The 27,702-nt window shown below is 42.7% G+C and overlaps 1 protein-coding gene, 1 long non-coding RNA gene and 1 other non-coding gene across 6 annotated transcripts in view; 2 read left to right on the forward strand and 1 right to left on the reverse strand.

The window, feature by feature from the left end:
• LOC106583608 (tensin-2) overlaps window positions 1-19,923 on the forward strand; it is a 47,606-nt gene extending 27,683 nt beyond the window's left edge. For 2 of the 3 annotated variants that reach the window (XM_014167989.2, XM_014167991.2), the window contains exons 13-25: window positions 2,962-3,027; window positions 3,482-3,598; window positions 4,473-5,894; window positions 9,184-9,244; window positions 10,348-11,462; window positions 11,703-11,831; window positions 14,709-14,801; window positions 15,087-15,164; window positions 15,515-15,583; window positions 15,920-16,088; window positions 16,244-16,312; window positions 17,244-17,273; window positions 17,586-19,923. In XM_014167989.2, the coding sequence (XP_014023464.2) occupies window positions 2,962-3,027; window positions 3,482-3,598; window positions 4,473-5,894; window positions 9,184-9,244; window positions 10,348-11,462; window positions 11,703-11,831; window positions 14,709-14,801; window positions 15,087-15,164; window positions 15,515-15,583; window positions 15,920-16,088; window positions 16,244-16,312; window positions 17,244-17,273; window positions 17,586-17,730 (3,563 nt within the window). In that variant the 3' untranslated portion in view covers window positions 17,731-19,923. The remainder of the gene's footprint in view (window positions 1-2,961; window positions 3,028-3,481; window positions 3,599-4,472; window positions 5,895-9,183; window positions 9,245-10,347; window positions 11,463-11,702; window positions 11,832-14,708; window positions 14,802-15,086; window positions 15,165-15,514; window positions 15,584-15,919; window positions 16,089-16,243; window positions 16,313-17,243; window positions 17,274-17,585) is intronic. The other variant, XM_045705423.1, reaches the window with a different exon arrangement.
• Window positions 19,924-20,158: 235 nt separating this feature from the next.
• On the reverse strand, window positions 20,159-20,230 carry trnaq-uug (transfer RNA glutamine (anticodon UUG)). Its single transcript has one exon. It is a non-coding gene; the product is annotated as a tRNA-Gln (tRNA).
• A 983-nt stretch (window positions 20,231-21,213) lies between these two features.
• On the forward strand, window positions 21,214-26,368 carry LOC106583612 (uncharacterized). 2 transcript variants are annotated; one of them, XR_001323573.2, is made up of 5 exons: window positions 21,214-21,654; window positions 23,803-23,894; window positions 24,012-24,367; window positions 24,460-24,585; window positions 25,169-26,368. It is a non-coding gene; the product is annotated as an uncharacterized lncRNA (long non-coding RNA). The 2 variants fall into 2 exon arrangements; XR_006761389.1 differs by having other exon boundaries at window positions 21,227-21,654; window positions 25,194-26,368.
• Window positions 26,369-27,702: the final 1,334 nt, after the last annotated feature.

Below are 27,702 nucleotides of genomic sequence, written 5' to 3' on the forward strand. Positions count from 1 at the left end.
CTAAGCTGGTGAATTCAGGCTGCGGTAGTGAAGTCACTTACTGAGCTGGTGAATTCAGGCTGAGCTGGTGAAGTCAGGCTGCGGTAGTGAAGTCACTTACTGGGGTAGTGAAGTCACTTACTGAGCTGGTGAATTCAGGCTGAGCTGGTGAAGTCAGGCTGAGGTGGTGAAGTCACTTACTGAGCTGGTGAATTCAGGCTGCGGTAGTGAAGTCACTTACTGAGCTGGTGAATTCAGGCTGAGCTGGTGAAGTCAGGCTGCGGTAGTGAAGTCACTTACTGGGGTAGTGAAGTCACTTACTGAGCTGGTGAAGTCAGGCTGGGCTAGTGAAGTCACTTACTGAGCTGGTGAAGTCAGGCTGAGGTGGTGAAGTAACTTACTGAGCTGGTGAATTCAGGCTGCGGTAGTAAAGTCACTTACTGAGCTGGTGAATTCAGGCTGAGCTGGTGAAGTCAGGCTGCGGTAGTGAAGTCACTTACTGAGCTGGTGAAGTCAGGCTGGGGTAGTGAAGGCACTTACTGAGCTGGTGAAGTCAGGCTGGGGTAGTGAAGTCACTTACTGAGCTGGTGAAGTCAGGCTGCGGTAGTGAAGTCACTTACTGAGCTGGTGAATTCAGGCTGAGCTGGTGAAGTCAGGCTGCTGTAGTGAAGTCACTTACTGAGCTGGTGAAGTCAGGCTGGGGTAGTGAAGTCACTTACTGAGCTGGTGAAGTCAGGCTGGGGTAGTGAAGTCACTTACTGAGCTGGTGAAGTCAGGCTGCGGTAGTGAAGTCACTTACTGAGCTGGTGAAGTCAGGCTGGGGTAGTGAAGTCACTTACTGAGCTGGTGAAGTCAGGCTGGGGTAGTGAAGCCACTTACTAAGCTGGTGAATTCAGAATGAGCTGGTGAAGTCAGGCTGAGGTGGTGAAGTACTTACTAAGCTGGTGAATTCAGGCTGAGCTGGTGAAGTCAGACTGAGCTGGTGAAGTCAGGCTGGGGTAGTGAAGTACTTACTAAGCTGGTGAATTCAGGCTGAGCTGGTGAAGTCAGGCTGGGGTAGTGAAGTACTTACTAAGCTGGTGAATTCAGGCTGAGCTGGTGAAGTCAGGCTGAGGTGGTGAAGTCAGGCTGGGGTAGTGAAGTCACTTACTGAGCTGGTGAAGTCAGGCTGGGGTAGTGAAGTCACTTACTGAGCTGGTGAATTAAGGCTGAGCTGGTGAAGTCAGGCTGAGGTGGTGAAGTCAGGCTGGGGTAGTGAAGTCACTTACTGAGCTGGTGAATTCAGGCTGGGGTAGTGAAGTCACTTACTGAGCTGGTGAAGTCAGGCTGGGGTAGTGAAGTCACTTACTGAGCTGGTGAAGTCAGGCTGGGGTAGTGAAGCCACTTACTAAGCTGGTGAATTCAGGCTGAGCTGGTGAAGTCAGGCTGAGGTGGTGAAGTACTTACTAAGCTGGTGAATTCAGGCTGAGCTGGTGAAGTCAGACTGAGCTGGTGAAGTCAGGCTGGGGTAGTGAAGTACTTACTAAGCTGGTGAATTCAGGCTGAGCTGGTGAAGTCAGGCTGAGGTGGTGAAGTCAGGCTGGGGTAGTGAAGTCACTTACTGAGCTGGTGAAGTCAGGCTGGGGTAGTGAAGTCACTTACTGAGCTGGTGAATTCAGACTGAGCTGGTGAAGTCAGGCAGAGGTGGTGAAGTCACTTACTGAGCTGGTGAATTCAGGCTGAGCTGGTGAAGTCACTTACTAAGCTGGTGAATTCAGGCTGAGGTAGTGAAGTCAGGCTGAGGTGGTGAAGTCACTTACTAAGCTGGTGAAGTCAGGCTGAGGTGGTGAAGTCACTTACTAAGCTGGTGAAGTCAGGCTGAGGTAGTGAAGTCAGGCTGAGGTGGTGAAGTCACTTACTGAGCTGGTGAAGTCAGGCTAAGGTAGTGAAGTCACTTACTGAGATGGTGAAGTCAGGCTTTTCCCTCAGAACAGCCTCAACTCCTCGGAGCATGGACTCTAGAAGGCCCATGTTGACTCCAATGCTTCCAACAGTTTTGTCAAGTTGGCCGGATGTCCTTTGGGTAGTGGACCATTCTCGATACGCACGGGAAACAGTTGAGCGTGAAAAACCCAGCAACGTTGCAGTTCCTGACACAAACCTGTGCGCCTGTCACCTACTACCATACCCCGTTCAAAGGCACTTCAATCTTTTGTCTTGCCCATTCATCCTCTGAATGGCAAACATACACAATCCATGTCTCAATTGTCTCAAGGCTTAAAAATCCTTCTTTGACCTTTCTTCTCCCCTTCATCTAAACTGATGGAAGTGGATTTAACAAGTGACATCAATAAGGGATCATAGCTTTCACCTGGATTCACCTGGTCAGTCTATATCATGGAAAGAGTTCATAATGTTTTGTCCACTCAGTGTATTTATAACATACTTCAATTAAAATGAAATATACTGTGTATAAGATACACACACATGACATATTTCATGTGTGTATATTATACAGCATATGTAATGTATATTTTATGTATGATTTATATGAGAGAGAGAGAGACATTTATATAAAACAGCTTGTTTGGATGCTGATTGGTTGATATGTGGGACAATTCCCGCAAAATACCATGACGTGTTAATGTCAAAGTTCCACTGTCCTGCAGCCAGAATACAAAAACAAAGTTACTTGTTAAAATAAGATTTGTAATGCAAAAATATCGTTAATATTTTTTTTTAATATGTTGGCAACCTTGGCTTCCCCTCGGCCACAGAACAGCCCTTGGCTTTCCCTCGGGCCACAGAACAGCCCTTGGCTTCCCCTCGGGTCTCAGAACAGCCCTTGGCTTCCCCTCGGGCCTCAGAACAGCCCTTGGCTTCCCCTCGGGCCTCAGAACAGCCCTTGTTGGGAGTTGTCACACAATAATTCTCGGGTTCTCAGGCATTATTGCTTAAATATATATAGTTTGGGTTTGGGCTGGGCTGTTTGTCTCTCCGTAGATGACCGCTTCCCTCCAGATGCTACGGTGGAGTTTATATTCTCCTACGGCCCAGAGAAAATGAAAGGTACAGAGAGATAGAGAGAGAGAGAGAGAGAGAGAGAGAGAGAGAGCAAAACTGTGTGTGATTGTACAAAGCTGTGTGTGAGCGTACAAAGCTGTGTGTGAGCGTACAAAGCTGTGTGTGAGCGGTACAAAGCTGTGTGTGATTGTACAAAGCTGTGTGTGAGCGTACAAAGCTGTGTGTGAGCGTACAAAGCTGTGTGTGAGCGTACAAAGCTGTGTGTGAGCGTACAAAGCTGTGTGTGATTGTACAAAGCTGTGTGTGAGCGTACAAAGCTGTGTGTGAGCGTACAAAGCTGTGTGTGAGCGTACAAAGCTGTGTGTGAGCGTACAAAGCTGTGTGTGAGCGTACAAAGCTGTGTGTGCACATGTGTGTGCACATCCTTGTTAGTGTGTTATGTGTGTGTCTGTGCATTCCAGGTGTGTGTGATATCTAATAGCAATCTCTTTCATCACAGGGCAAGAGTACCGTAAGAATGACCCATCTGTTACAGTGGACTGCAACACCTCGGACCCAGTGATGCGCTGGGACTCCTATGAGAACTTCAATCTGCACCACCAGGATAGCACTGAGGGTAAGGGTTAAACACACACACTCATACACATAGGGAGAGTGGGGTAAGTTGAGCCAAGGGGGTAAGTTGAGTCACCCTTGTTTCTAGGAAACCATACTCAAAATGAATCATGGAGTCTGTGAAGGAAGAAACCACATGGAAAAAGTGGTAAGCAAGTTACGTCCAAAAAACAGATTTTCAAATGTATTTATTGTGTTAAAGGTTTCATGATGGTTGTATCTAAACCTAAGTAGACAATTTTAAGATTGTTCTATACATAAGTTGGGGTCTCTATAAGCTTCAATATGAGGTCCTAAACCTAGCATGAAAGTGCATCCTTGTAGCTGTGTGGTCTTATATTGTTAAAATGTTTGCCTTGGGGTAAGTTGAGCCAATGGCCATGTGGTAAGTTGAGCCAATGGCAAGTTGAGCAAATTGAAACGTTTTCTTCACTGGCATAATGCAAGGCATTATCACTGGGTTATGAGGTAACAATGGCCTATGTTATGAGTGTTTAAAAAAGTACAAAATGTTTGTTATCTGTTAAGCCTGTGTTAAAATATGTGCCAAGATTTTTTGGATAAGCTATGTTTAAAAAACATTTAATGTTTACATGAATTCTGATTATTTCTAGAGATACATTACATAACATCCTGAAATATATGTAGATATCTTTGTTAGAAAGAATAATAGATTTCCCTTGAAGGAGTGATGCTGAATGTAAAAAATGGCTCAACTTACCTCACTCTGCCCTATAGACACACATAGTTTATCATGCACGCAACTATACCCACACCCACACATCTCTGGTGTATATACTCACGCCACCAAGACAACATTCCTGGACTCATACACGTACACACAAGCTAACTCTGAATCCCTCTCTGGTTGTCAGACATCTCCCACACGCGTGGTCCTCTGGATGGCAGCCTGTACGCCCAGGTGAAGAAGCATCGAGGCCGGGGCTCTGTCAATGTCGCTGATGCCTCTCCCAATGCATGCCCCACAGGCAACCCCACAGCCAAGCCCCCTCCACCGGCCCAGCCTCAATCTCAACCTCCGCCCCTGTCCCTCAGTTCTGACTCGGGACACTCCTCCACCCCCTCCGAACACATGGAGGACCCCCCTCCTTGCCCCCTGTCCCGCCTGGAGAAAGAGAAGAAGGTGGTGGACTGTCTACTGCAGAGGGGGGAGGGTGGCGAGAGAGACAGGGAAATGCAGAGGGAGAGGGACCGGGAGATGGCAATTTTGGATGATGGAGACTCTGTTCCAGATATAGGGTTGAGGCGGGAGCAGTGGTCATGTTGCGTTCGAGCGGGCCACGGTCGAAGATGTCAGAGGTGTGGGGAGGCATCGGGTTGGGAGAGGGAGCTGTGCTTTGCTAACGGACATTGTATGGCCCGCTGTAACAGCAGCACCAAGGGGCACCCAAAGAGCCGAGCATTACCCGCCTTACCCTCCCAGCAGCCGGTGTCTCCTCGCCCCCTGGAGCCCCATCTGGACATGTGCCATCGCCATAGCGCCCACACCCTGTCCAAGTTGCCGTGGGAATGTCCCCCGCCCCCTTTACCCTGTCTCCATCGGCCATGCTACCCCTACCCCGCCCCTGAACACGCCCACCCAAACGCCCACACCATCCCGGCCTCCAATAGGCTCTTCTGTGGTGGAGAGGAGTGTCGGGTCTTTCATTACCCCGCCCCCCGCCCTGACCCACCTCGCCTCTCCCACCAATCTCTGCCTTCCAGCCCGTATAGGGAGATGTTTTTCAGCCCGGCGGCTCGTCCTCGCTCTGATGGCTGCCCATGCCGAGACTGCACCTGCAGGCAAGAGCACCAATTGGCTTCGGCCAGAGCCTTCCACCCGCTGTGCCCGGACCAACCAGAGAGCCTGCACTGGCCCCAAGGGCAGGACTCTGAGCTGTGGAACAGGGATGCCTGGCTGGGGCGGGGGAGGGAGGGGCCTTCTCAGCTCTGGGAGCCGGAGAATCCGTGGGAGGCGGAGAGAGAAGCAGAGTTTTGTCAACGGAGGTCAGTGGGAGGGATGTCACCCTATAGAGGTCCCGGGTACCCCAGCCCCCAACCACTCCTGGACAGCCCCGGTGGCAGCAGTGGGTACAACACACCCCAACCCCCTCGCCACTCCTGCCCTTGCTCTCTCTACCAGCAGGCCTCCCCCTCGGAGAGCCACGGGAGCCCGAGGTATGCCTCGGGGTACCAGTCTGGGTCCACCTTACCCCTGCCCCCTGGTAGCCCAAACCCTGGTGACTCCCAATCGAAACCACCCACCGACCGGCAGCAACAGACTGATGGACACACTTGTAAGTGATGCAACCTCACACAGTGGCGAACCGTGACTATAGGACCTAGGCCTTCAGAGGGACCAAAAATCTTCCAATATGTTGTATCAAACAAAAAAAATACAGAAAATAACAGAAAACATAGCATCACTTAATGCACCCGACAATACATCTAGTTGTAGTGAAGGAGGAGCAATACTTTTTGATGACATTAGGAATGAATTAAACAGGCCTGGCTTCGCTTCGGGCTGCCACACACACAGAGAGAAAGAACCGGCATGGACACAACATGACACACAGCATAAAATAATGCATTGTTTAAACAATTTATGGTAGCCAACACCAGAGTTGGGACCAAGTCATTGTTTTACAAGTCACAAGTAAGTCTCAAGTCATAGCACTCAAGTCCCAAGTCAAGTCTCAAGTCAAGACCGCCAAGTATCAAGTCAAGTCTCAAGTCCTTAACTTTGAGTTTCGAGTCCTAAACAAGTCATAATGTGCTCTTCACCAAATGTAATACCATTTCATATTTTTAACAAGAGTAATAGTATATTACATTTACGCAAATCATGAATGCTTTTCAAAATATCTATATAATTATTACTTTCCAAATAAACGTCATATTTCCATGGAAATACATGGGTAGCCATGAGAAAGACACCCCACCCCAATAGTGATCGACTATCGAGGATCGCTATGGGGCGCAATTGGGCGATGTAGGCTTGTACACAATCGCCCAACCTTAACACACACACAGACACACACTCCCTCTCTCTCTAAGTGTGGTTACAGTAGGCTAACGTATATCAATGGTTTTAGGAACAGCAGTAACATCAGTAACTGCCTAGCCAGTTGTAGCTCAATCTTGACTCGAGTCCACACCTCTGGCCAACACCACTATCACACGATCACCAATAGCAACAAGAACAGTGTCACATCAAAGGTGACAGGCTCATGGTGCTGAAAGCACAACAACTGTAATACTTGTCCACTCCATGGTGCTGAAAGTACAGCGACTGTAATACTTGTCCACTCCATGGTGCTGAAAGTACAGCGACTGTAATACTTGTCCAGTCCATGGTGCTGAAAGTACAGCGACTGTAATACTTGTCCACTCCATGGTGCTGAAAGTACAGCGACTGTAATACTTGTCCACTCCATGGTGCTGAAAGTACAGTGACTGTAATACTTGTCCACGCCATGGTGCTGAAAGTACAGCGACTGTAATACTTGTCCACTCCATGGTGCTGAAAGTACAGCGACTGTAATACTTGTCCACTCTATGGTGCTGAAAGTACAGCGACTGTAATACTTGTCCACTCCATGGTGCTGAAAGTTACTTGTCCACTCCATGGTGCTGAAAGTACAGCGACTGTAATACTTGTCCACTCCATGGTGCTGAAAGTACAGCGACTGTAATACTTGTCCACTCCATGGTGCTGAAAGTACAGCGACTGTAATACTTGTCCACTCCATGGTGCTGAAAGTACAGCGACTGTAATACTTGTCCACTCCATGGTGCTGAAAGTACAGCGACTGTAATACTTGTCCACTCCATGGTGCTGAAAGTACAGCGACTGTAATACTTGTCCACTCTATGGTGCTGAAAGTACAGCGACTGTAATACTTGTCCACTCCATGGTGCTGAAAGTTACTTGTCCACTCCATGGTGCTGAAAGTACAGCGACTGTAATACTTGTCCACTCCATGGTGCTGAAAGTACAGCGACTGTAATACTTGTCCACTCCATGGTGCTGAAAGTACAGCGACTGTAATACTTGTCCACTCCATGGTGCTGAAAGTACAGCGACTGTAATACTTGTCCACTCCATGGTGCTGAAAGTACAGCGACTGTAATACTTGTCCACTCCATGGTGCTGAAAGTACAGCGACTGTAATACTTGTCCACTCCATGGTGCTGAAAGTACAGCGACTGTAATAGATGTCCACTCCATGGTGCTGAAAGTACAGCGACTGTAATATGTGTCCACTCCATGGTGCTGAAAGTACAGCGACTGTAATACTTGTTCACTCCATGGTGCTGAAAGTACAGCGACTGTAATACTTGTCCACTCCATGGTGCTGAAAGTACAGCGACTGTAATACTTGTCCACTCCATGGTGCTGAAGGAGAGCCAGTTTTGGTCTAACACATAGACAGGGCTGATAGACAGGCGACAGCAGTCACACACAGCATCAAATAATGTTAAAGGATAAGCAGCCCATTCACTCCAGTAGGCCCCATGAAATCATACCACTACAAAATCGCAAGCATTTCACGCCAACATTTTTATTAACAAACCAGCTATTTCTTCCCATTGCAAATATATTTTATCATGTTCATCACACTAACCAGTGATCTAAAGTTTAAATGCAACAATGTTTCACAGTCATGATTTTCAAAGAGATAGCTAACAGCAAGCGAACTGCAACAACAAACGGTTTCACTCACCAGATAATGATAAATTGTAAATTAAGTTTGAAAGTTAATCTTGAAAAGGGTGATGCTAACAAATTAACAACAACAGCTGCTGCAGCCGCCGTCACCATTGTCACACTACTACAATGGAAGCTACCTAGCCTAACTAGCATTAGCATGTGAAAACTAGTGCTTGCGACAGATTTTTTTTGTCTTGCGCTCTCTTCTTCTTCTTTAAGGTTTTATGGCAGACTACAACCTAATAATGTATTTCCGCCACCTACTGTATTGGCTACTGTCAGCCTACTATTCTGTATTATGAATTCATGACCTCTTGCGCTCTCAGTAGTGACCTGTTGAGGCCTTGTCCCACCCATTGCAAGTCAAAATATGATTGGTTAATTCCACTGTCACTCCAAAATTCTGCTCTAATACAGCTGAATGGCAGAGGCCTTCTGTCCAGTTTCTGAAGGCCAGCCAATGGCTGGCTGTGCTAGCTAGTTTTATCTACCCAGAGACCACCAAAGAAAATCCTGATTGGATTATTTGTTCTATTCAGTATTAACCCTTCTCTTTCCAACACAAACTGAAGAGATGAAATCAGGAAATTATTACAATTATTGTAAAGATGAAAAAGAAATTAAAACAACATTTAATTTATAAAATTATATATTTTTATAAATCCTTAGACCTTCTCTGAAGGCCTAGAAGGCCCTGACGGTTCCACACTGATCTCACAGGTACTGTATTATGCACATGTTTACACTAGATGGATAAAATGCAACTGGACTTTCTTTCTTGAACTCTCCTCTCTCATTTACTCCCCCCTCTCTCCTTCGGTCACTCTGTCTCTCTCGCTCTCTTTCTCTTAATTTCTCTCTTGGTGCATCAGATGTGGTGCAAAACAGTGTGGGTATGGAGGACTCTTCTTCCCAGGGGTCATTGGGGCAAAGGTTAGTATTGGGAGAGTGGGAGCTGATCCTAGATCTGTATCTTGGGGACACTTCACCCGTATCATGGATCTATTTTCTTCTTGTGGTGTTTTCTTTAGGTTTGTGTTTTCAGTGTGAATTGTGTGACACATAGTGGTGAAGAAAACTCTGGAGCAGGAGATGTAATCTTTTTCAGCATCAGACCTCCCTAATTCTCACTTTAAACATTGTTTTTGTGTTTAATAAGCTAAATTACACATTCTGTTAACATATGACCCCAAAGTGAACTGTTGCAATTTGAAGTCTATGACATTTCAGATTTACATATAATTTTTTTTACAAAGTAGTTTGGATGTAGTGAACTACTTTTTCAAACTTTAGTTCAGTAAACTATATTTTTCTTAAGGGTAGCTTTAGTGTAGCCTAACTTCTTCCAGTGTGAAGTAGTTGGTAGCGTGGTAAACTATATTTTCAGAGTAGCTTCCCCAACACTTTATACAGTGATGTAATAAACCAGTGATGTATTCTGCCAATGGAGCTCGTCAGCTTGTAGTCCTAAAAAACAAAATTAGTAACTTCTGGTTTGTTCAGCCATTCCCATGGGGAAAATGAATGTGGAAAGAATAGGGTTTTGGGGTAAACGCCGAAAATAAGGTCTGAGGTGAACACAGGGTTAGGAGATCTTTTGTTCTATAAGATAATATCAGTCAGTTAACATGACCTTTATGAATTAGGAAGCTTTTGTGTGCTTTTTTTTATTTTTGATTTCATTCAAAATTCACCAAAAGTGACGTTAGCTGATGAAGATTATCTCATAGAACAAAAAATATAAGATCTCCTAAGCCTGTGTTTACCTCAGACCTTATTTTCTGAGTTTATCTAAAAACCTGACAAATTCAGCTAGGTCCCTCCCCATTTTGGCCCGCTTGCCTCCGTTGGGTTCTTAGTGAATACTGGAAAATCATTATGTACCTTTTCTACTTCAGCACTTTTGAAATGTGTAAATGAGCATAAACAAATCTCTCTCTCTCTCTCTCTCTCTCTCTCTCTCTCTCTCTCTCTCTCTCTCTCTCTCTCTCTTCTCTTTCTCTCTCTCTCTCTCTCTCTCTCTCTCTCTCCTCCAGTGAGAAGAAGCCAGATGAACAGACATTTGACGACACTGTAGAAGGTTCCCCCCCGAGTCCTCCAGACGGTCCCCAGGAGCCAAGTCAAGGGCCCCAGCAGGTAGAGCCTCTCAGTGGGACCCCCGTTTCTGCAGAGCCAGCCTCCACCTCCACCATCCTGGAGCCTAACACCAATAGTAACAGTAGCACGCCGGAGACCGAAAGGACACCGCACCAAGCCGTAAAATCCACACCGACAGCATCGACAAATTCACAAAACCAAGGCAGTGACAGCTGTTCTAAAGAGTCCATACAGATGCTGAGTGAATGTGTGAACCCTAGTGACACACAACAAGTGCACATGGAAGTGCACACTGTAAGTACAAGTGTTCATCCACCTCCCACTACAGCTGAGGATGGAGAATTGAAGGTCGTGGAGAGAGTACGAGAGATGTCCACTCAGACCGCTGCCGTCCCGAGCGCAAGGCATTCAATCATCCCTGTCCAAGTGAAACTCAATGGCAGCGGCTCACCCCAATCAGAAAGAGGCTGCACTGCATCACCGAGCCCTTGCTCTACCCGCAGCTCTGCCCCTCCCTCACCACACCTTTACATTGGCTCCCCAGAGCGACGCCCCTCCCCTCAGCCCTCTCCATTGGCAATGGACCCAGCTGGGCGGAGACTTACCCCTGTGAGTGACAGTGACCCCAAAATCCCATCCCCTGTCTCTGACGGGTACAACACCCCCACCTTCCCCCTAGCGTCCTACTACTATCCCCTTCTCAACATCCCCCACGTCCCCTACTCGGGGTACACCGCTGTCACTATCCCCGCCGCCCAGCCCCCACTCCCCGAAAAGAGGCGCCTGTCTTCCATGCCAGGGTACCGCAACGGGCACGGCTCCCAGTCCATCCTGAGTTCCTCCCTGGGTGCCATAGGACCCATGGGTACCTCTCCCCAATCTAGCCCCCTCCACGTCATCATCTCCCCCTTGGTGGGGGTGGGGGGGCTCCCCCCGCCAGTCAGACGAGGACTGGCGCCCCCTAGTGTCAGAGAGGAAAGCAGCAAAGTCAATGCCAAGTTTGTCCAGGACAGCTCCAAGTTCTGGTACAAGCCTGGCATCTCCAGAGACCAAGGTAAGGGCACAGGCCTGGGTTAAAGTTTTGAAGGATTCCCCTTTATTTAGATAACCCCCCACAGATATAGAGAAGCTCACTCTCAACAACTAGTGTCAATTGCAACTGTGTTGACAAGCAAACATCTTGTACGATCATCTTGATTTGAGAAATACTGTTGTAGTGTATACTTGAATTAACTAAGGTAACTAATTTCTACCATAGTAATACTTACTCTAGTGTTCCTCCTCCCCCTCGTAGCCATCGCTTTGTTGAAGGACAAAGAGCCTGGCTCCTTCCTGATCAGGAACAGTAACTCCTTTCAAGGGGCCTACGGTCTGGCCCTCAAGGTGGCCAGCCATCCTTTAAACAATGTCAACAACAACAAAGGTAACGGGGAATTCATTATTTATTTGACAAAGCATTAAAAAAAAAATCCATTGCCTATTCTATTTTGTTAGAAGTAATATCATATATATATATATATATATATATATATATATATATATATATATATATACATACATACATACATACATACATACATACATACATACATACATACATACAGTTGAAGTCGGAAGTTTACATACACCTTAGCCAAATACATTTAAACTCAGCTTTTCACGATTCCTGACATTTAATCCGACAAAAAATTCCCTGTCTTAGGTCAGTTAGGATCACCACTTTATTTTAAGAATGTTTAATATCAGAATAATAGAAGAGAGAATTATTTATTTCAGCTTTTATTTCTTTCATCATATTCCCAGTGGGTCAGAAGTTTACATGCACTCAATTAGTATTTGGTAGCATTGCCTTTAAATTGTTTAACTTGGGTCAAATGTTTCGGGTATCCTTCCACAAGCTTCCCACAATAAGTTGGGTGAATTTTGGCCCATTCCACCTGACAGAGCTGGTGTAACTGAGTCAGGTTTGTAGGCCTCCTTGCTCGCACATGCTTTTTCAGTTCTGCCCACACATTTTCTCTAGGATTGAGGCCAGGGCTTTGTGATGGCCACTCCAATACCTTGACTTTGTTGTCCTTAAGCCATTTTGCCAACACTATGGAAGTATGCTTGGGGTCATTGTCCATTTGGAAGACCCATTTGCGGCCAAGCTTTAACTTCCTGACTGATGTCTTGAGATGTTGCTTCAATATATCCACATACTTTTCCTGCCTCATGATGCCATCTATTTTGTGAAATGCACCAGTCCCTCCTGCAGCAAAGCACCCCCACAACATGATGCTGCTACCCCCGTGCTTCACGGTTGGGATGGTGTTCTTCGGCTTGCAAGCCTCCCTCTTTTTCCTCCAAACATAAAGATGGTCATTATGGCCAAACAGTTCTATTTTGTTTCAACAGACCAGAGGACATTTCTCCAAAAAGTATGATCTTTGTCCCCATGTGCAGTTGCCAACCTTAGTCTGGCTGTTTTATGGCCGTTTTGGAGCAGTGGCTTCTTCCTTGCTGAGCGGCCTTTCAGGTTATGTCGATATAGGACTCGTTTTGTGGATATAGATACTTTTGTGCCTGTTTCCTCCAGCATCTCCACAAGGTCCTTTGCTGTTGTTCTGTGATTGATTTGCACTTTTCGCACCAAAGTATGTTCAACTCTAGGAGACAGAACGCATCTCCTTCCTGAGCAGTATGACGGCTGCGTGGTCCCATGGTGTTCATACTTGCGTACTATTGTTTGTACAGATGAACATGGTACCTTCAGGCATTTGGAAATTGCTCCCAAGGATGAACCCGACTTGTGGAGGTCTACAATTTTCTTTCTGAGGTCTTGGCTGATTTCTTTTGATTTTCCTATGATGTCAAGCAAAGAGGCACTGAGTTTGAAGGTAGGCCTTGAAATACATCCACAGGTACACCTCCAATTGACTCAAATGATGTCAATTAGCCTATCAGAAGCTTCTAAAGCCATGACATAATTTTCTGGAATTTTCCAAGCTGTTTAAAGGCACAGTCAACTTAGTGTATGTAAACTTCTGACCCAATGGAATTGTGATACAGTGAGTTATAAGTAAAATAATCTGTCTGTAAACAATTGTTGGAAAAATTACTTGTGTCATGCACTAAGTAGATGTCCTAACTGACTTGCCAAAACTATAGTTTATCAACAAGAAATTTGTGGAGAGGTTGAAAAATAAGTTTTAATGACTCCAACCTAAGTGTATGTACCGTAATTTCCGGACTATAAGCCGCTACTTTTTTCCCACGCTTTGAACCTCGCGGCTTAAACAATGACGCGGCTAATACATGGATTTTTCCTGCTTTCAAATAAATAATTTTTTAAAAAAAAACACATTCTGTGACGTGCTCAGTTTTTTGGCGGCATGAAGCTTTCATTAGACCAATGAAATTGCCGAACGGGTTAAGATCAAGCAACTTTTTTGTTTACTGTTTAGATTAAATCAAGCGAGCTCAAACTTCCCATCATTCTGATTACGGTAGTCATTTTGTCACCCTCATCATGGCAAAGACACGGAGAAATGCATATGATGCAGCTTTCAAGTTGAAGGCGATTGATCTGGCTGTTGGAAAAGGAAATAGAGCTGCTGCACGGGAGCTTGGTCTGGAGCAATGACTTTCTTGGTAGGCTACTGTTTACTGCAAATTTTTTCTTTTTTGTTACAAGCGGTGTTTCGTTAAAGCCTATTTATTTTTGTTACAAGCCGTGTTTCGTTAAAGCCTGTGTAAAGTTAATTTGTTTCAATGTACCGGTAGGCACCTGCGGCTTATAGACATGTACGGCTTATTTCTGTTCAAAATAATACTTTTTTTTAAATTCAGTGGGTGCGGATTATATTCAGGTGCGCTCAATAGTCCGGAAATTACGGTAATTTCCAACTTCAACTGTGTATATATATAGTGTGTGTGCAAAGCTGTCATCAAGGCAAAGGGTGGCTATTTGAAGAATCTCAAATATTAAATATATTTTGATTTGTTTAAAACTTTTTTGGTTACTACATGATTCCATATGTGTTATTTCATAGTTTTGATGTATTCCCTATTATTCTACAATGTAGAAAATAGCAAAAATAAAGAAAAACCCTTGAATGAGTAGGTGTTCGAAAACTTTTGACCGGTAGTGTATGTATATATATCTTTCTCATCCTCTCTCGCTCTCTGTCCCCCTCCCTCACTATCCCTCCCGCTCTCTGCCTATCCCCCTGTCTCTCTCTCTGTGTCTCTCTCGCCCTGTCTCTCCCTATCCCTCGCTCCTCTCTCTCTTCCTCCCTCCTTTTTCTCTCTGTCTCAGTGTTTGATCAGGAGCATCTGGTCAGACACTTCCTCATTGAGACAGGCTCTCGGGGGGTCAAGATAAAGGGCTGTCAGAATGAGTCCTATTTCGGTGAGTCTTATTTCTGTCCTGCAGAAGTCACTGTGGGCCTCACAATTAAGTCTATCATTGCTTTGATACCCTTTTTTACACTATCATGGAATTCAGTGCTGGCTCAGATATTTCATTTCACATTATCCTTCACAGTACATTTCCAGTAACTATTGTGTATGCGTAACCAGGTCAGCGCAGTACAGCTCTGCCCGGCTCAGTAGTGTGAAAATGGTTAGAAAGTGACTTTCCTTCCTCGCCTCCGCTCCTTCACCTGTGATGATCTGATATGCGTATGTGTTTTAGGAAGTTTATCTGCCTTGGTGTACCAGCGCTCACTCACCCCTATCTCCTTGCCATGCGCCCTATTCATCCCTGAGAAAGGTAAATCCCTGTGTTTCAACGGAATCACTTTGTATCAAACAGTATGGGGGCCGATACTATATGTATACTATACCTGTATCAATATGGCATGGCCTATGTGTGTGTGCACGACACAATATACAATAGACGCTGAGTGTACAAAACATTAACTCAATATTAGGAAGGTGTTCTTAATGTTTTGTACACTCAATGTATATTTACATTAAAAAGAGTGTATGGGGTGCACGTGTATATGAGAAATGTGTATTGGGAGTGTGTAAGGATGTGTGTTGTGCATGTACGTACACAGAGCGTTAGCATGGTTTGGTGGTGTCATGGGGAAATGTCCTAACGTTGTTGTGGTGTTCCAGATCTGGTCGGAGAGCTGCAGAGTGCCAGTAACACCAGTACGGCAGCTGACCTCCTCAAACAGGGCGCAGGTGAGAGAATGTTCAAGGGTCAAATACAGCTGCAATGAAGGCTTTGGCCAGTAGTGGCTGCTCAAGGTCCCTGTAGAGAGATGGGTAAACAGAGTGGAATGCTAGCATGACTTAGTAAAATATACCCCATTTACATCAACGAACACTCATATTCTATCAATGCATTGAGCTCGGCAAGTTATCTCAAGTTCGGTGGGGCCTTGTGTAGGTGTGACATGACCCAACTACATCTCGAAATACTGTTCATCCATCATTCCTAATCTCTGTCACTCTCTCTATCTACCTCCTTCCCACCATCGTCTCCCATCCTCCCTCTCTCTGTCTCCCTCCCTCCAGCCTGTAACGTGCTCTACCTAAACTCTGTGGAGACAGAGTCACTAACGGGGCCTCAGGCTGTCTCCAAGGCGACCAGGTGCACTCTGACCCAGAGCCCTCAGCCCATGGCCACCATGGTCCACTTCAAAGTGTCCACTCAGGGCATCACGCTGACCGACAGTCAAAGGAGGTGTGTTTTAAAACATTTTGCAACAGAACACTAAAATTAGCATTTCTTTTTGGACCATGTTGTAAGTATAGACAGTCTCTCCTTGTTTGGCAGTCCGTCCTTGTTTGATTCTGTTTTCTTCCGTTTGGTGCCTATTGAATACAACCACTATACAGACTCTTCTTCAGGAGACACTACCCCATCAACAGTGTGACCTTCAGCAGCGTGGATCCTCAGGACAAGAGGTGGGCCCAACGTCAGGCTAACGTTAGAGTAGCCTTAAGACAACGCATGGAACAATGGGGTCTGATGCTCTGGCTTTAGGCCTATATGCAATCACTGCGACATAGACCACATGTGAATACCACCGAATGAAAGTTGAAATGTGACGTGTCGTGAGCAATGACTTATACGTGCTGCGTAGAGACGTTGACCTTGTATTTTGACATGGCTGAACACTGCTTTGTTGTGGTTCAGGGTTGGGTCAATTAATCTCTAAATTGTTTAATGTTAAAACAGCAATCAGCAGTAGTAACAATAACAAAGCGTATTCCCCGCCCCTGTTTCAGTAAAAAGCTGAGGGATGGGGCTGGAGGAATGTAATCACTCTCAAATTCCTAGCCAGAGCTATGGATGCAAGGACTGACCATCCATAATATCAAAATGATAGTTCTAACCATGTTTGTTGGTTTACATTTACTTGGTTTACAAACATTGGAGTAAAACAAGCTTATATTTTGGGCTCTGATGGGGTACGACAGTTGAACTAATCTCATGAGGCATTTCTAAGTTATTTTCTTCAAGCGTCATTGGGTACATATCATGAATTTATAAGTCCAAAATGGATGTAGCAACTGCTGATTGCACCTTTAACTTAAAATGTATTTCAAATCTAATGGGTCCCAACTCTGTTGTGGCTAAATGTTGCTATAGCCTACCGCAAATTAACCCTGGATTGCACCATTATGGCTGAATTCTGCAACATCTAGAAGGGCCTTCTATGGGTGTTTCTACTGTACATACTGGTATGGTATAAACCTTTTTGTGTATTGTGCAACTACAGTATAGTATGCCTTTTCTGGTTAAGAACAACAACCATGACAGTATGACTGCTCTTCTTGCTCAATGCATCTAAGACATGTTGTCTTTATGTCCCTGTCTGTCTGTCTGCTTCAGGTGGACTAATTCTGATAAAAAGTCAAGCAAGTAAGTGCTTGTTTCTCTGCTTCTGACTGTGTTTGGATATAATTGTGTGTGCATCATGGCAATTTATCATAGTGTTCTCCTTTTATAAAAAGATGACTCTTATCAAATATATCCCTACATTGAATGAACCTGAAGAGAACGACAGTGAATATAAGTAATGTGATGCTCCAGAGATTCTTGTAATATCTGTGCTTCTCATGAGAAGAGCGCATTGAAAAAACTGTTTTCTACCATCATAGATTAAAAAAACACATCCTATTCTCTTTCACCTCCTCTCATCCCTCTCTCTCTCTTCATCCCTCACTCCTGCAGGGTGTTCGGTTTCGTGGCCAGGCGGACTGGCAGCACATCGGAGAATGTGTGTCACCTGTTTGCCGAGATGGACACAGAGCAGCCGGCTGTGGCCATCGTCAACTTCATCAACAAGGTCATGCTGGGGCAGCAGCAACGCAGCTGAGTTAGGACTCCCAGGGGCCACAGAGCAAGGGCATAACTGGGTGTAAATCGGTGTGTGGGAGGATATTGGTGGTTTGGGTATGTGTGTCTGCAAATTGGTCAGTGTGTTTGTGTGTGTTTTTGCATGTTTGAAGACAGCTGTCCACTGGTGAAGAACCGGATTGGGCACAATCTTCTCCATCAGGACGGTATATTACAAAGGTACAGAATAACTTTTGAGGTGATAGCTTTAAGCTTTTCCTCTACAATTGGTGGATTAACACCACCTCTGCCAGGGGAGATTTCGTATTTCATTATTTTGTAACATCCATTCAGTTACTGTTTGCCATCACCTTTCATTTAATCATGTTGTTCATGACTATGAAGTATTTGTAATTTTAAATAGGCAAGCCTTGTAAAAAGTCTGTACGATGTCAATGACTACCCAGTTTGCACAATGCAGATATGGAAAATTACTTGTTTTGTTGGTCCGTATTATGTTACCCAATGTCTGTATAGTCAACCTCTTTGAAGAGAAAACAGTAAATACAGTAAATACACTGAGTGTAGCAAACATTAAGAACACCTGCTCTTTCCATGACATAGATTGACCAGGTGAATCCAGGTGAAAGATACGACCCCTCATTGATGTCAGTTGTTAAATCCACTTCAATCAGTGTAGATGAAGTGGAGGAGACAGGTTAAAGAAGGATTTTTAAGCATGGAGACAATTGATACATGGGTAGTGTGTGTGCCATTCAGAGGGTGAATGGGCAAGACAAAAAATGTAAGTGCCTTTGAACAGGGTAGGGTAGTAGGTGCCAGGCGCACAGGTTTGTGTCAAGAAATGCAACGCTGCTGGGTTTTTTCACGCTCAACAGTTTCCCGTGTGTATCAAGAATGGTCCACCACCCAAAGGACATCAAGCCAACTTGACACAACTGTGGGAAGCATTGGAGTCTACATGGGCCAGCATCCCTGTGGAACGCTTTCGACACCTTGTAGAGTCCATGTCCAGACGTATTGAGGCTGTTCTGAGGGCAAAAGGAGGGTGCAACTCTTTATTTGGAAGGTGTTCTTAATGTTTTATACACTGTGTGTGTGTGTGGAATGGAATGTCAGAAATAGGAATCGGATTGGGAGTCATTTTACTGCATTTATAGTTGGATTAGAATGTCAGCATTTCCTGGGTCGGGTTCATTATGTACCAAACGAACTGAAACAGGGAGGGACTACCTGAACTTGTTGTTGGAAAACCTTTAGAAAAAGTTTTTCCTTGCGTGTCCTGATGAACATGACCACCATAATCTTTGTTATGGTTTCTGACATGCCAAAGAGAGGAAAAGCAAGTGATCCTATGGAGGAAGATGAAGAAAGCGATTTCAAAAGTTGATAAAAAGCCATATGAACTGTGCACTTTTTACACCAATGTTTTAATTCACACACAGTATCCCAAATAATATTTTCCAAACCTTAAAATAGCTTTTCTACGTTATGTTTATGCATTATTAATGATTGTGCATTATGCAGTTTAGTGTAGCAATTATTAAATGTGAGCGTAGCTCACAATGTAAGTGACATTGGTCTCGCATTGAGAATCAGGAAAGAATCCTTCCCCCAATAAACCTGTGTTTGATATATCATACTATATTTCATATGCAAATGAAATCAACCTGCTAATGAACCGTGTAGTCAACTGTAGCTTAAAAATAGTCCTAGCTCAACATGCTTCACAGAATGGGATACAGCAAGAAAAGAAGAACCATAACTGAATAGTTGTATGATGATCTTATTTTTACTGTGTTATCTTGGAGAAAGAAGTAGCTTACTGGTTTCTGAGGACAACTATAATATCACAATAGAAAAGCCTTCCATCAACACTAAAGGGGTACAAATTCGTATTGTCTAATTGCCTAGGTTTTAAGTTTCACTGAAGCCAAAGATAATAACCAAGCACTCATATTTTGTATAGGTATACTGTATTATTGAGACTTGGTTATTTTATACTATTTTTGCTGTTTTGTTGTTATCGAGTGTTTTTATATGAAAAAAAGTATTTTGAATAATTACGTTTGTATTTTTCTTATGGCGTTTATATGACAGAAATAATATATTTTAAGTGTCTGAAAAAGTTTATAGGCCTAACAAATGGTGTAAGAAACATTTCTTTTTTTTTACTGAAAATTTAGTAAATAAAAGGGTTGAAAATGAATTATGTCTGCCTTCATTGCAATTCCCTCTGAAAAAATTGATATTTCATTGGGATTTTATTAGATCCATCAAAATAGGCTTGTAGACTATTTATGGGGATATCAGAGAATGGATATGAGACAACAAATTCACATTCATCCATGATTTAAATCTGAGATATAACCACCATTAACTGTAATGTTAATAAGTTGGGCAATTTATAAATTGTGTAACTAAGGATATTTTAAATCAAAAGGACGAGGTCCTACCGAGATTTGAACTCGGATCGCTGGATTCAAAGTCCAGAGTGCTAACCATTACACCATAGGACCACTCTCGTTTTATACTTCTACAATTAGTGTTGTTATGCAGTCGTAACAATTCTACCTCGTCAAATATGTTACTAGCTACTCGTGTTTTAGTAACGCAATTCAAGTTTATAGTTGCAACTTTGAAAGCAGCCATTTACAACGTGGAATTGCAAAAGCATGCAAGCCTAAATGAGGGCAAAAAAAAATACATGGTTAGCTAGCAAACTAGCTAATTATCTAGCTGACCAGCTACTGAATAGAGCAGAAACAGCTAGCTAGCTTTCCCCTCGTAGTTCTGTTAGTTATCTACCTACGTACAGCTAGAAAATAACACCGATCTTATGAATTAATTCGTCCTCGATTCTATTTTCACTGCTAGCTGAGGGTTTCTCCTCCTAGCACCATCCAGCTAACGTAAGCATAGTTAGGCTATCTGCTAGCTAGCTAGCTAGCTACATTGAACCAATAAAGGCATGACGGTTCGTAAATGTAGAAGACGAATACTGGTTTCTGCTGGACATAATACGGCATACAAATAGGAAAATTAAATTAGCCTAGCTAGCTGCGCTGCAAGTGTGTATGCTGCATGTTCATGATGGCATTACTTCCGGCCCTGGTTATGTTGCAGCTGACATATACAGCCCTTTTGAGTGGGATAGATGCCGCGTTCACGTTAAGGTCGTAACTATTTTTTATTATTATTATATATATTTTTTTAATATTATTAACAACAAATCAATACAGGATGTATAAATAATATACAAAGGACAATTGGGCAAGGGGGTACAATATCACATTACACAAGGACCTTAAATTGCTCTGGATTACTGTTTGGGGTTTTAGGCTGGGTTTCTGCACAGCACTTTGAGATATCAGCTGATGTAAGAAGGGCTATATAAATACATTTGATAAGAGCGTCTGCTAAATGACTAAAATGTAAATGTAATCTCCCGCACAGTAGGCGGCGGCATGCACAAACAAAATGTGTAAGCGCCATAATGTCAAAGAAGAAGAATTAGTTCCGCCCCTGCAGGGAACAGGAAATGGGGGGGGTGACTGGTTTTTGGTTGACGTGTCATATTCTACAACTTGTATCAGCTAAAGTTTGTACATACGATACGATGTAACTAACGTTCTACAACTACAAGATAGCAACTCTGAACAGAAACTGCATCAATACTGAGATTTGAAAGCACGTCTGACTAAACAAACTGAAGTATACTGCTTCCTTCAGAGGCCATTACAGAATATCGTGACAGGGTGGGATTTCTTAAAGAAAAAGGCTTCCAAACATTCTCTCCAATAAGATGATTTATCCTGTGTCATCTTCAGGGATTCCATAGTCTTGTAGAGTAGCCACATCCTCTGTATAGACTGTCTGAAGGAATTATGGAGATAAAAGGGCATCTCGGGAATGTCCCGTTTGTAGTAGAAGATCCTCAAAGGTAGAACCTCCTTTTAACCTGTTTTTAAAGAAGCTGTGTGTGGGCTTCTCAGATGAGAGGAGTCAGAGCTTCAGCAGGGTCTGAGGTGCTCTACAGTCTGCATGGCGAGAAACGCAAACCTCTCTGTCTGTATGATAAACAGCCAGCGTGTTTGGTGTGTCATACTTTAAAAAAAAACATGCAAACCTACAAGTTCTGTCCCATCGATGAAGCTGCACAGAATTATAAAGTAGGGGAAGCTACTCTGAAAATATACTGTAGTTTACCAAAGCTAAAAATGACGTCACACTGGAAAAAGTTAAGCTACATCGAAGCTAAATGAAGTAATGTTTGAAAAAGTATTTCACTACTTCGTGAAATATGTAAATGTCATAGACTATAAATTGCAACAACAGATCACTGGAGTCAGATATTAGTTCGCCTAATGTCAGTTTGTGACAAAACAAGCAAGTGTAGAAAATCATTGTACCATCATTCTAAGCCGCTGTGAAATATATTTTCAATAAGTAAGGGTTAATCAACAAGAGGTTACGCGTTCTATGCAAAATAATGATGCGCCAATGGAGTGTAATTAACCTTCCACGGAGTTGCATTATTTTCCAGAGAACGCAGAGCCACGAATTTATTATGCCTTTTATACCATGGCTATAATTTAACACATTCAACATCCACTGAAGTAGCTGAAAGTTTACGACATACACAGTAGTTGCCTTGCTAACCAAACCATCATTCAACAATGCCAATGATGTTTTCAATTTGACGTTTGCTTTCAAAAGCAGCTCAAACATATAACATGTAAGAATGAACTATAGACATAGAATTATACCGTGCAAATATGCACGCTCTGGAATGCCCTTCAAGCCAATCAGAAACGAGTGTTCAACAATGCCATGGTATAACCAAAAATATAGTATTTTCAGTGTTTGAAGCTGGTGTACAAAACCGAAAGTAAAAGACGCAAAAACGAAACTTAAGGCCAGCCAATGCACCTGAGGGTATTTTCCCCCCATAATCATATCACAATCAAGTTTTACCAGTTGAATGTAGACACAAATTTGATAGTTTTTGTATTAAAATTTCTCTGAAATATTGTCAATCAAAATCAAATAAAAGTGTATTAGTCACATGTACCGAATACAACAGGTGTAGGCCTTACAGTGAAATGCTTACTTACAGCCCCAAACCAACAATGCAGTTTTTAAAAATACGGATAAGAATAAGAAATAAAAGTAACAAGTAATTAAAGAGCATACTGTAGGTGCAAATACTGTGCACCTACAGTATTTGCATTTTGCGCAAATCTCTTTTTCTTGACACTGGCTGAAGTGAGACAAAATAATATTGTTTCATTTTTTTAAGACACTTCAGGACTGGACTTGTCCAGAGCAGATTGTGGATGAATAATTTTTTCAGCTTTCTATCTGTAAAATACTAAAGACATATGTCATTTTCTTTAAAATAAATTCTGATCTAAAATGAATTGGGCAAGTCTGGAGAATATATCTGAGGATAAGCACACAAAATTTGACATTTGTATGTTTACTATTTGAACATACTAATAATAATGGACCAAAATACCAACAAATCTCAGAATTGATAGGTAGATGCAAAAATGTCATTTCAGCCTTAAGAACGAGAAGGATAGAAATAGCACACATAGAACAGAGCTACTGCTACTTAGACTTGCTTTCAATGAGAATGACAGATGTATAACTCACATTTCTATGTGAGTTTGCACAAAAAGTGAGAGTTAGGCACAGTGTTTCAAGTGAGAGAATAAGACAGGTCTGATGTCGAAAAAGAAAGGAAATTCTTGCCTACTTCACCTATATTACATTTTAGCAACAAAAAAAAGGAGTGTGTCGTTATTGTAGTAGTTAGATACACCACTAAGTAATGAACTACTGAACTACTGAAAACACTACCAAGATTTGAATTTAGTTCAACTACCACCAAGCTACTGCAAAACGTAATTCGATTTACTAGTTGAATTACATGTAGTTCACTACTCACAAACACTATAAGGCAATACATTTATGACTACAACCTCATTCTGCTGAGGTTTGGACATTTTATACCAGCATATTTATATATAGTAATAAAACCCAAATAGACTTTCTTCAAAGTAGTGTCCATTTTTCATTCCAGGCGGAACTCACAACTACATTGAAGCCTTTACAGATGAAGTTGAAGTTAAAGAAGTAAAACTAACCTGTGATGAAACGGCAAAGTAATTTAAGGTGAGTTTGCTGAATAATGCTGTTCAATACAACTGCGCAGAAGTGAGTTTGTGTACTGAATGTAAGAATGGTAGTTATATTCAAGTATATTTGACATATTTCTCTCACGGCCTCCAGCTACAGGGCCAGGACACAGAGAGGCAGATTGAGAAGGAGTTTGAGAAGCTTCACCAGTTACTTTGAGAGGACAAGGCAGCTAGAATAGCTACTCTGAAGAAGGAAGAGAAGAAGAATAGTGAGATGATTGAGGAGATGAGCGGAGGGATATCGTCACTTTCAGACACACAGAGCCGTAGAGAAGGAGCTGAAAACAGAAGACATCTCATTCCTGCATGCAAGAACCAATAACTTGTTGATATTATCTGAGATACATTTATTGATGAACTGATTTGATATCATGTATTGCACTGTTTACATTTATTATTAATTTGGTATTTTGTTCTTCTGCAGAACTATAAGGCCACAGTGAAAAGGTAAGGGATCTGCCTCTTGTCGCTCTTCTCTGTGGTTCTTAACAAAGTTATGCCAACCCCACAGTACAACTGATTCCTGAATATTCTTCCAGAGTCCAGTGCACACTGACGAATCCAGAGAAGGTTTCAGAACCACTGATCCATGTGGCCAAGCACCTTGGCAACCTACATAGATCATGTGTGAAGATACAGGAAATTGTTAGAGGTTTTTCAATATAGTGAGTATGATTATGGTACAATGAACACATTTATTTACTAACTGAAGTGAATACATAATGGCCCTTTTTTTAAAGTATGCAATTGTGAAACGCTGCTTGGTCCTGGACTAAGACGAAAAATGTGTTGTGTGAAAGCCCCCTCTAGAATCTAGGCCTGAATCAATTACATATAATGCAGTGTTTCAATTACTGGAAAATACATGTTTAAAAAAGTATTTAGATCACAGGAGGTTGGTGGCACTTTAATTGGGGAGGACAGGCTCATGGTAATGGTTGGAGCGGAATGAGGGGGATGGTATCAAAAACATCAAACACATGGTTTCCTTGTGTTTGATGGAATTTCATTCGCTTCGTTCCAGCCATTATTGTGAGCCATCCTTCTCTCAGCAGCATCCACTGATCTAGATATAGTGATTTGAGAATATTGGAATGTATTTGGAAATAGGAAAGTATTTGACAACACTTTCAAAAACCTTTTGGTAGAGTTTTACAAGTACACATTCCAATACTTCAAATAGAGGTAGTTGTTTTGGGCTATGTTTTTGAAAAAACTCAAATACATAAATCATGTATTTGAACCCAGGTCTGACAGTCTACTTTCTGTCTAGCTGCTGTGACTCTGAACCCCAAGACTGCTCACCCAAGTGTCATCCTATCTGAGGATTTGGCCAGTGTGAGATTCGGTGTGGCTCAAAAGCTTCCTGACATCACAGAGAGGTTTGATTGTGCATTTGTCCTGGATTTTGAGGGCTTTAACTCAGGGACACACTTCTGGGATGTTGAGGTTGGGGAAAACGCATCATGGGCTCTGGGTGTGATCACAGAATCTGTACAGAGGAAGGGGCGTATATGCAGTGGATTATAATTCTGAAGGTGAATACTCAGCAGAATCCCCACCAAAGCCAACCATTTCCCTCACAGTGAGACAGACACCCCAGAGGATCAGAGTGAAGCTGGACTGGGACAGAGGAGAGCTGTCATTCTCTGACCCTATTAATAAAAGACACCTACACACAATCACACAAACTTTTAATGAGACAGTCTTTCCTTGCTTTTGTAACTTCTCTAAACGGAAGCCTCTAAAGATTGTGCCATGACAGTGGAAAAATAGTTAGAGCTGATAATGTTTCTTACCATACAATGTTGAATCAACCACCTAGCTACTGCTTGAAAACAAGTTAAAATATTATAGTGACTTGATCGATTTGAACTTAATATTAAAAAACGGACACCTAGTACTCTGCCCTGCGCCTTAAAGACATAGTCATTGAACACTAGTCACTAATTATGCTTACCTACTGTTTTACCCACTTCATATGTATATACTGTATTCTAGTTAAGGCTCATCCTATATAACTACTGCTGTACACACCTTTTCTATTCATATACTGACTATACACACCATTATTTTTTATATATATGTATTGCGGACTCTGACATTGCTCATTCTGATATTGCTTAAGTTTTTGGGGGGGTGGGATTTGTGTTTATTGTAAGGTATTAATGCATTGTTGGAGCTAGAAACATAAGCATTTTCCTGCACCTGCGATAACATCTGCAAAATATGTGTACGCCACCTATAACATTTGATTTGATTTAGTCTAAGCTTAGTGGAGGATAACCATGTTATTTATTTGTCTTAGATATGTTTGATTTGTTAATCATTAGCTCTTATTCTCTTAAGAATACAGTTATGTACATGACTGCTGATCAATTACATATACATACAAAGCCATAATGTAACTGTCATTCCTTATTCTATGATTAAAACAAATACATGCTATTTTTTGGGTTTCTGTCTGTAAGCGTGGAACAGCTTACATGTAGCACAGTAAAAGCTGATCATGTCTTACCATAATGTTACACCAAACTACTATCCTAACCCACTGACAATCCCATGATTTAATCTTCTCACACTAGTATAGCATGCTTTTTGACATCTGGAGCAAGCACAGAAAGTTTCTTCAGAAATGCAAGCTTTTCCATTTTATGTAGTTATAGCCTGTAGAGGGGGTTAGAGTCACAGGCCAGGGTCAGGCAATGGTCACCAATAACGCTCAACCAGAGAGGGATATTCAGGAAATAAAGCATCTTTGGCTGAACCTAACTGCATTGAATTCAAGGATTTTCCACTGGAGGATTTTCTATTTCCAAACCTGGTGTGTGTTCATGTTTGTTTGTGTATGTTGGTAGTGATAGGTCATCAAAATACTTTACATGTGACTTACTTTTTATGACAGTGAATTCATGCCAGCTGTCCTGGGTAAAGTCCCTCACACTGTAGCATTCAGCTTGCATCAGTTATAGGTGTAGTTTACCAGGGCCCGGTTTCCAAAAATCATCATTCAGATTGCATCAGTTATAGGTGTAGTTTACCAGGGCCCGGTTTCCAAAAATCATCATTCAGCTTGCATCAGTTATAGGTGTAGTTTACCAGGGCCCGGTTTCCCAAAATCATCATTCAGCTTGCATCAGTTATAGGTGTAGTTTACCAGGGCCCGGTTTCCAAAAATCATCATTCAGCTTGCATCAGTTATAGGTGTAGTTTACCAGGGCCCGGTTTCCCAAAATCATCATTCAGCTTGCATCAGTTATAGGTGTAGTTTACCAGGGCCCGGTTTCCCAAAATCATCATTCAGCTTGCATCAGTTATAGGTGTAGTTTACCAGGGCCCGGTTTCCCAAAATCATCATTCAGCTTGCATCAGTTATAGGTGTAGTTTACCAGGGCCCGGTTTCCCAAAATCATCATTCAGCTTGCATCAGTTATAGGTGTAGTTTACCAGGGCCCGGTTTCCCAAAATCATCTTACGGTGATTGAGATGATTTTAGGATCCTGTGGTTGTAACGATGAACTTAGCCTTTAAGATGACTTTGGGAAACCGGGTCCTGACATTGGATACGATATAGGACTCAAAGTTAATCTAACTTTTTCTACCATTACAAGATAGCAACTCTGAAGAACAGGAGAAAACTGCATCAATACTGAGACTTGAAAGCACATCTGACTAAACAAGACTGAAGTATACTGCTCCTTTCAGACAATCAGCATTATAGAGGAGGAGCTGAAACCAGAATATATCTCATTATTACATCATAGAGGAGGAGCTGAAACCAG

This window comes from Salmo salar, chromosome ssa22 (genome assembly GCF_905237065.1).
Source record: "Salmo salar chromosome ssa22, Ssal_v3.1, whole genome shotgun sequence".
NCBI lineage: Eukaryota > Metazoa > Chordata > Actinopteri > Salmoniformes > Salmonidae > Salmo > Salmo salar.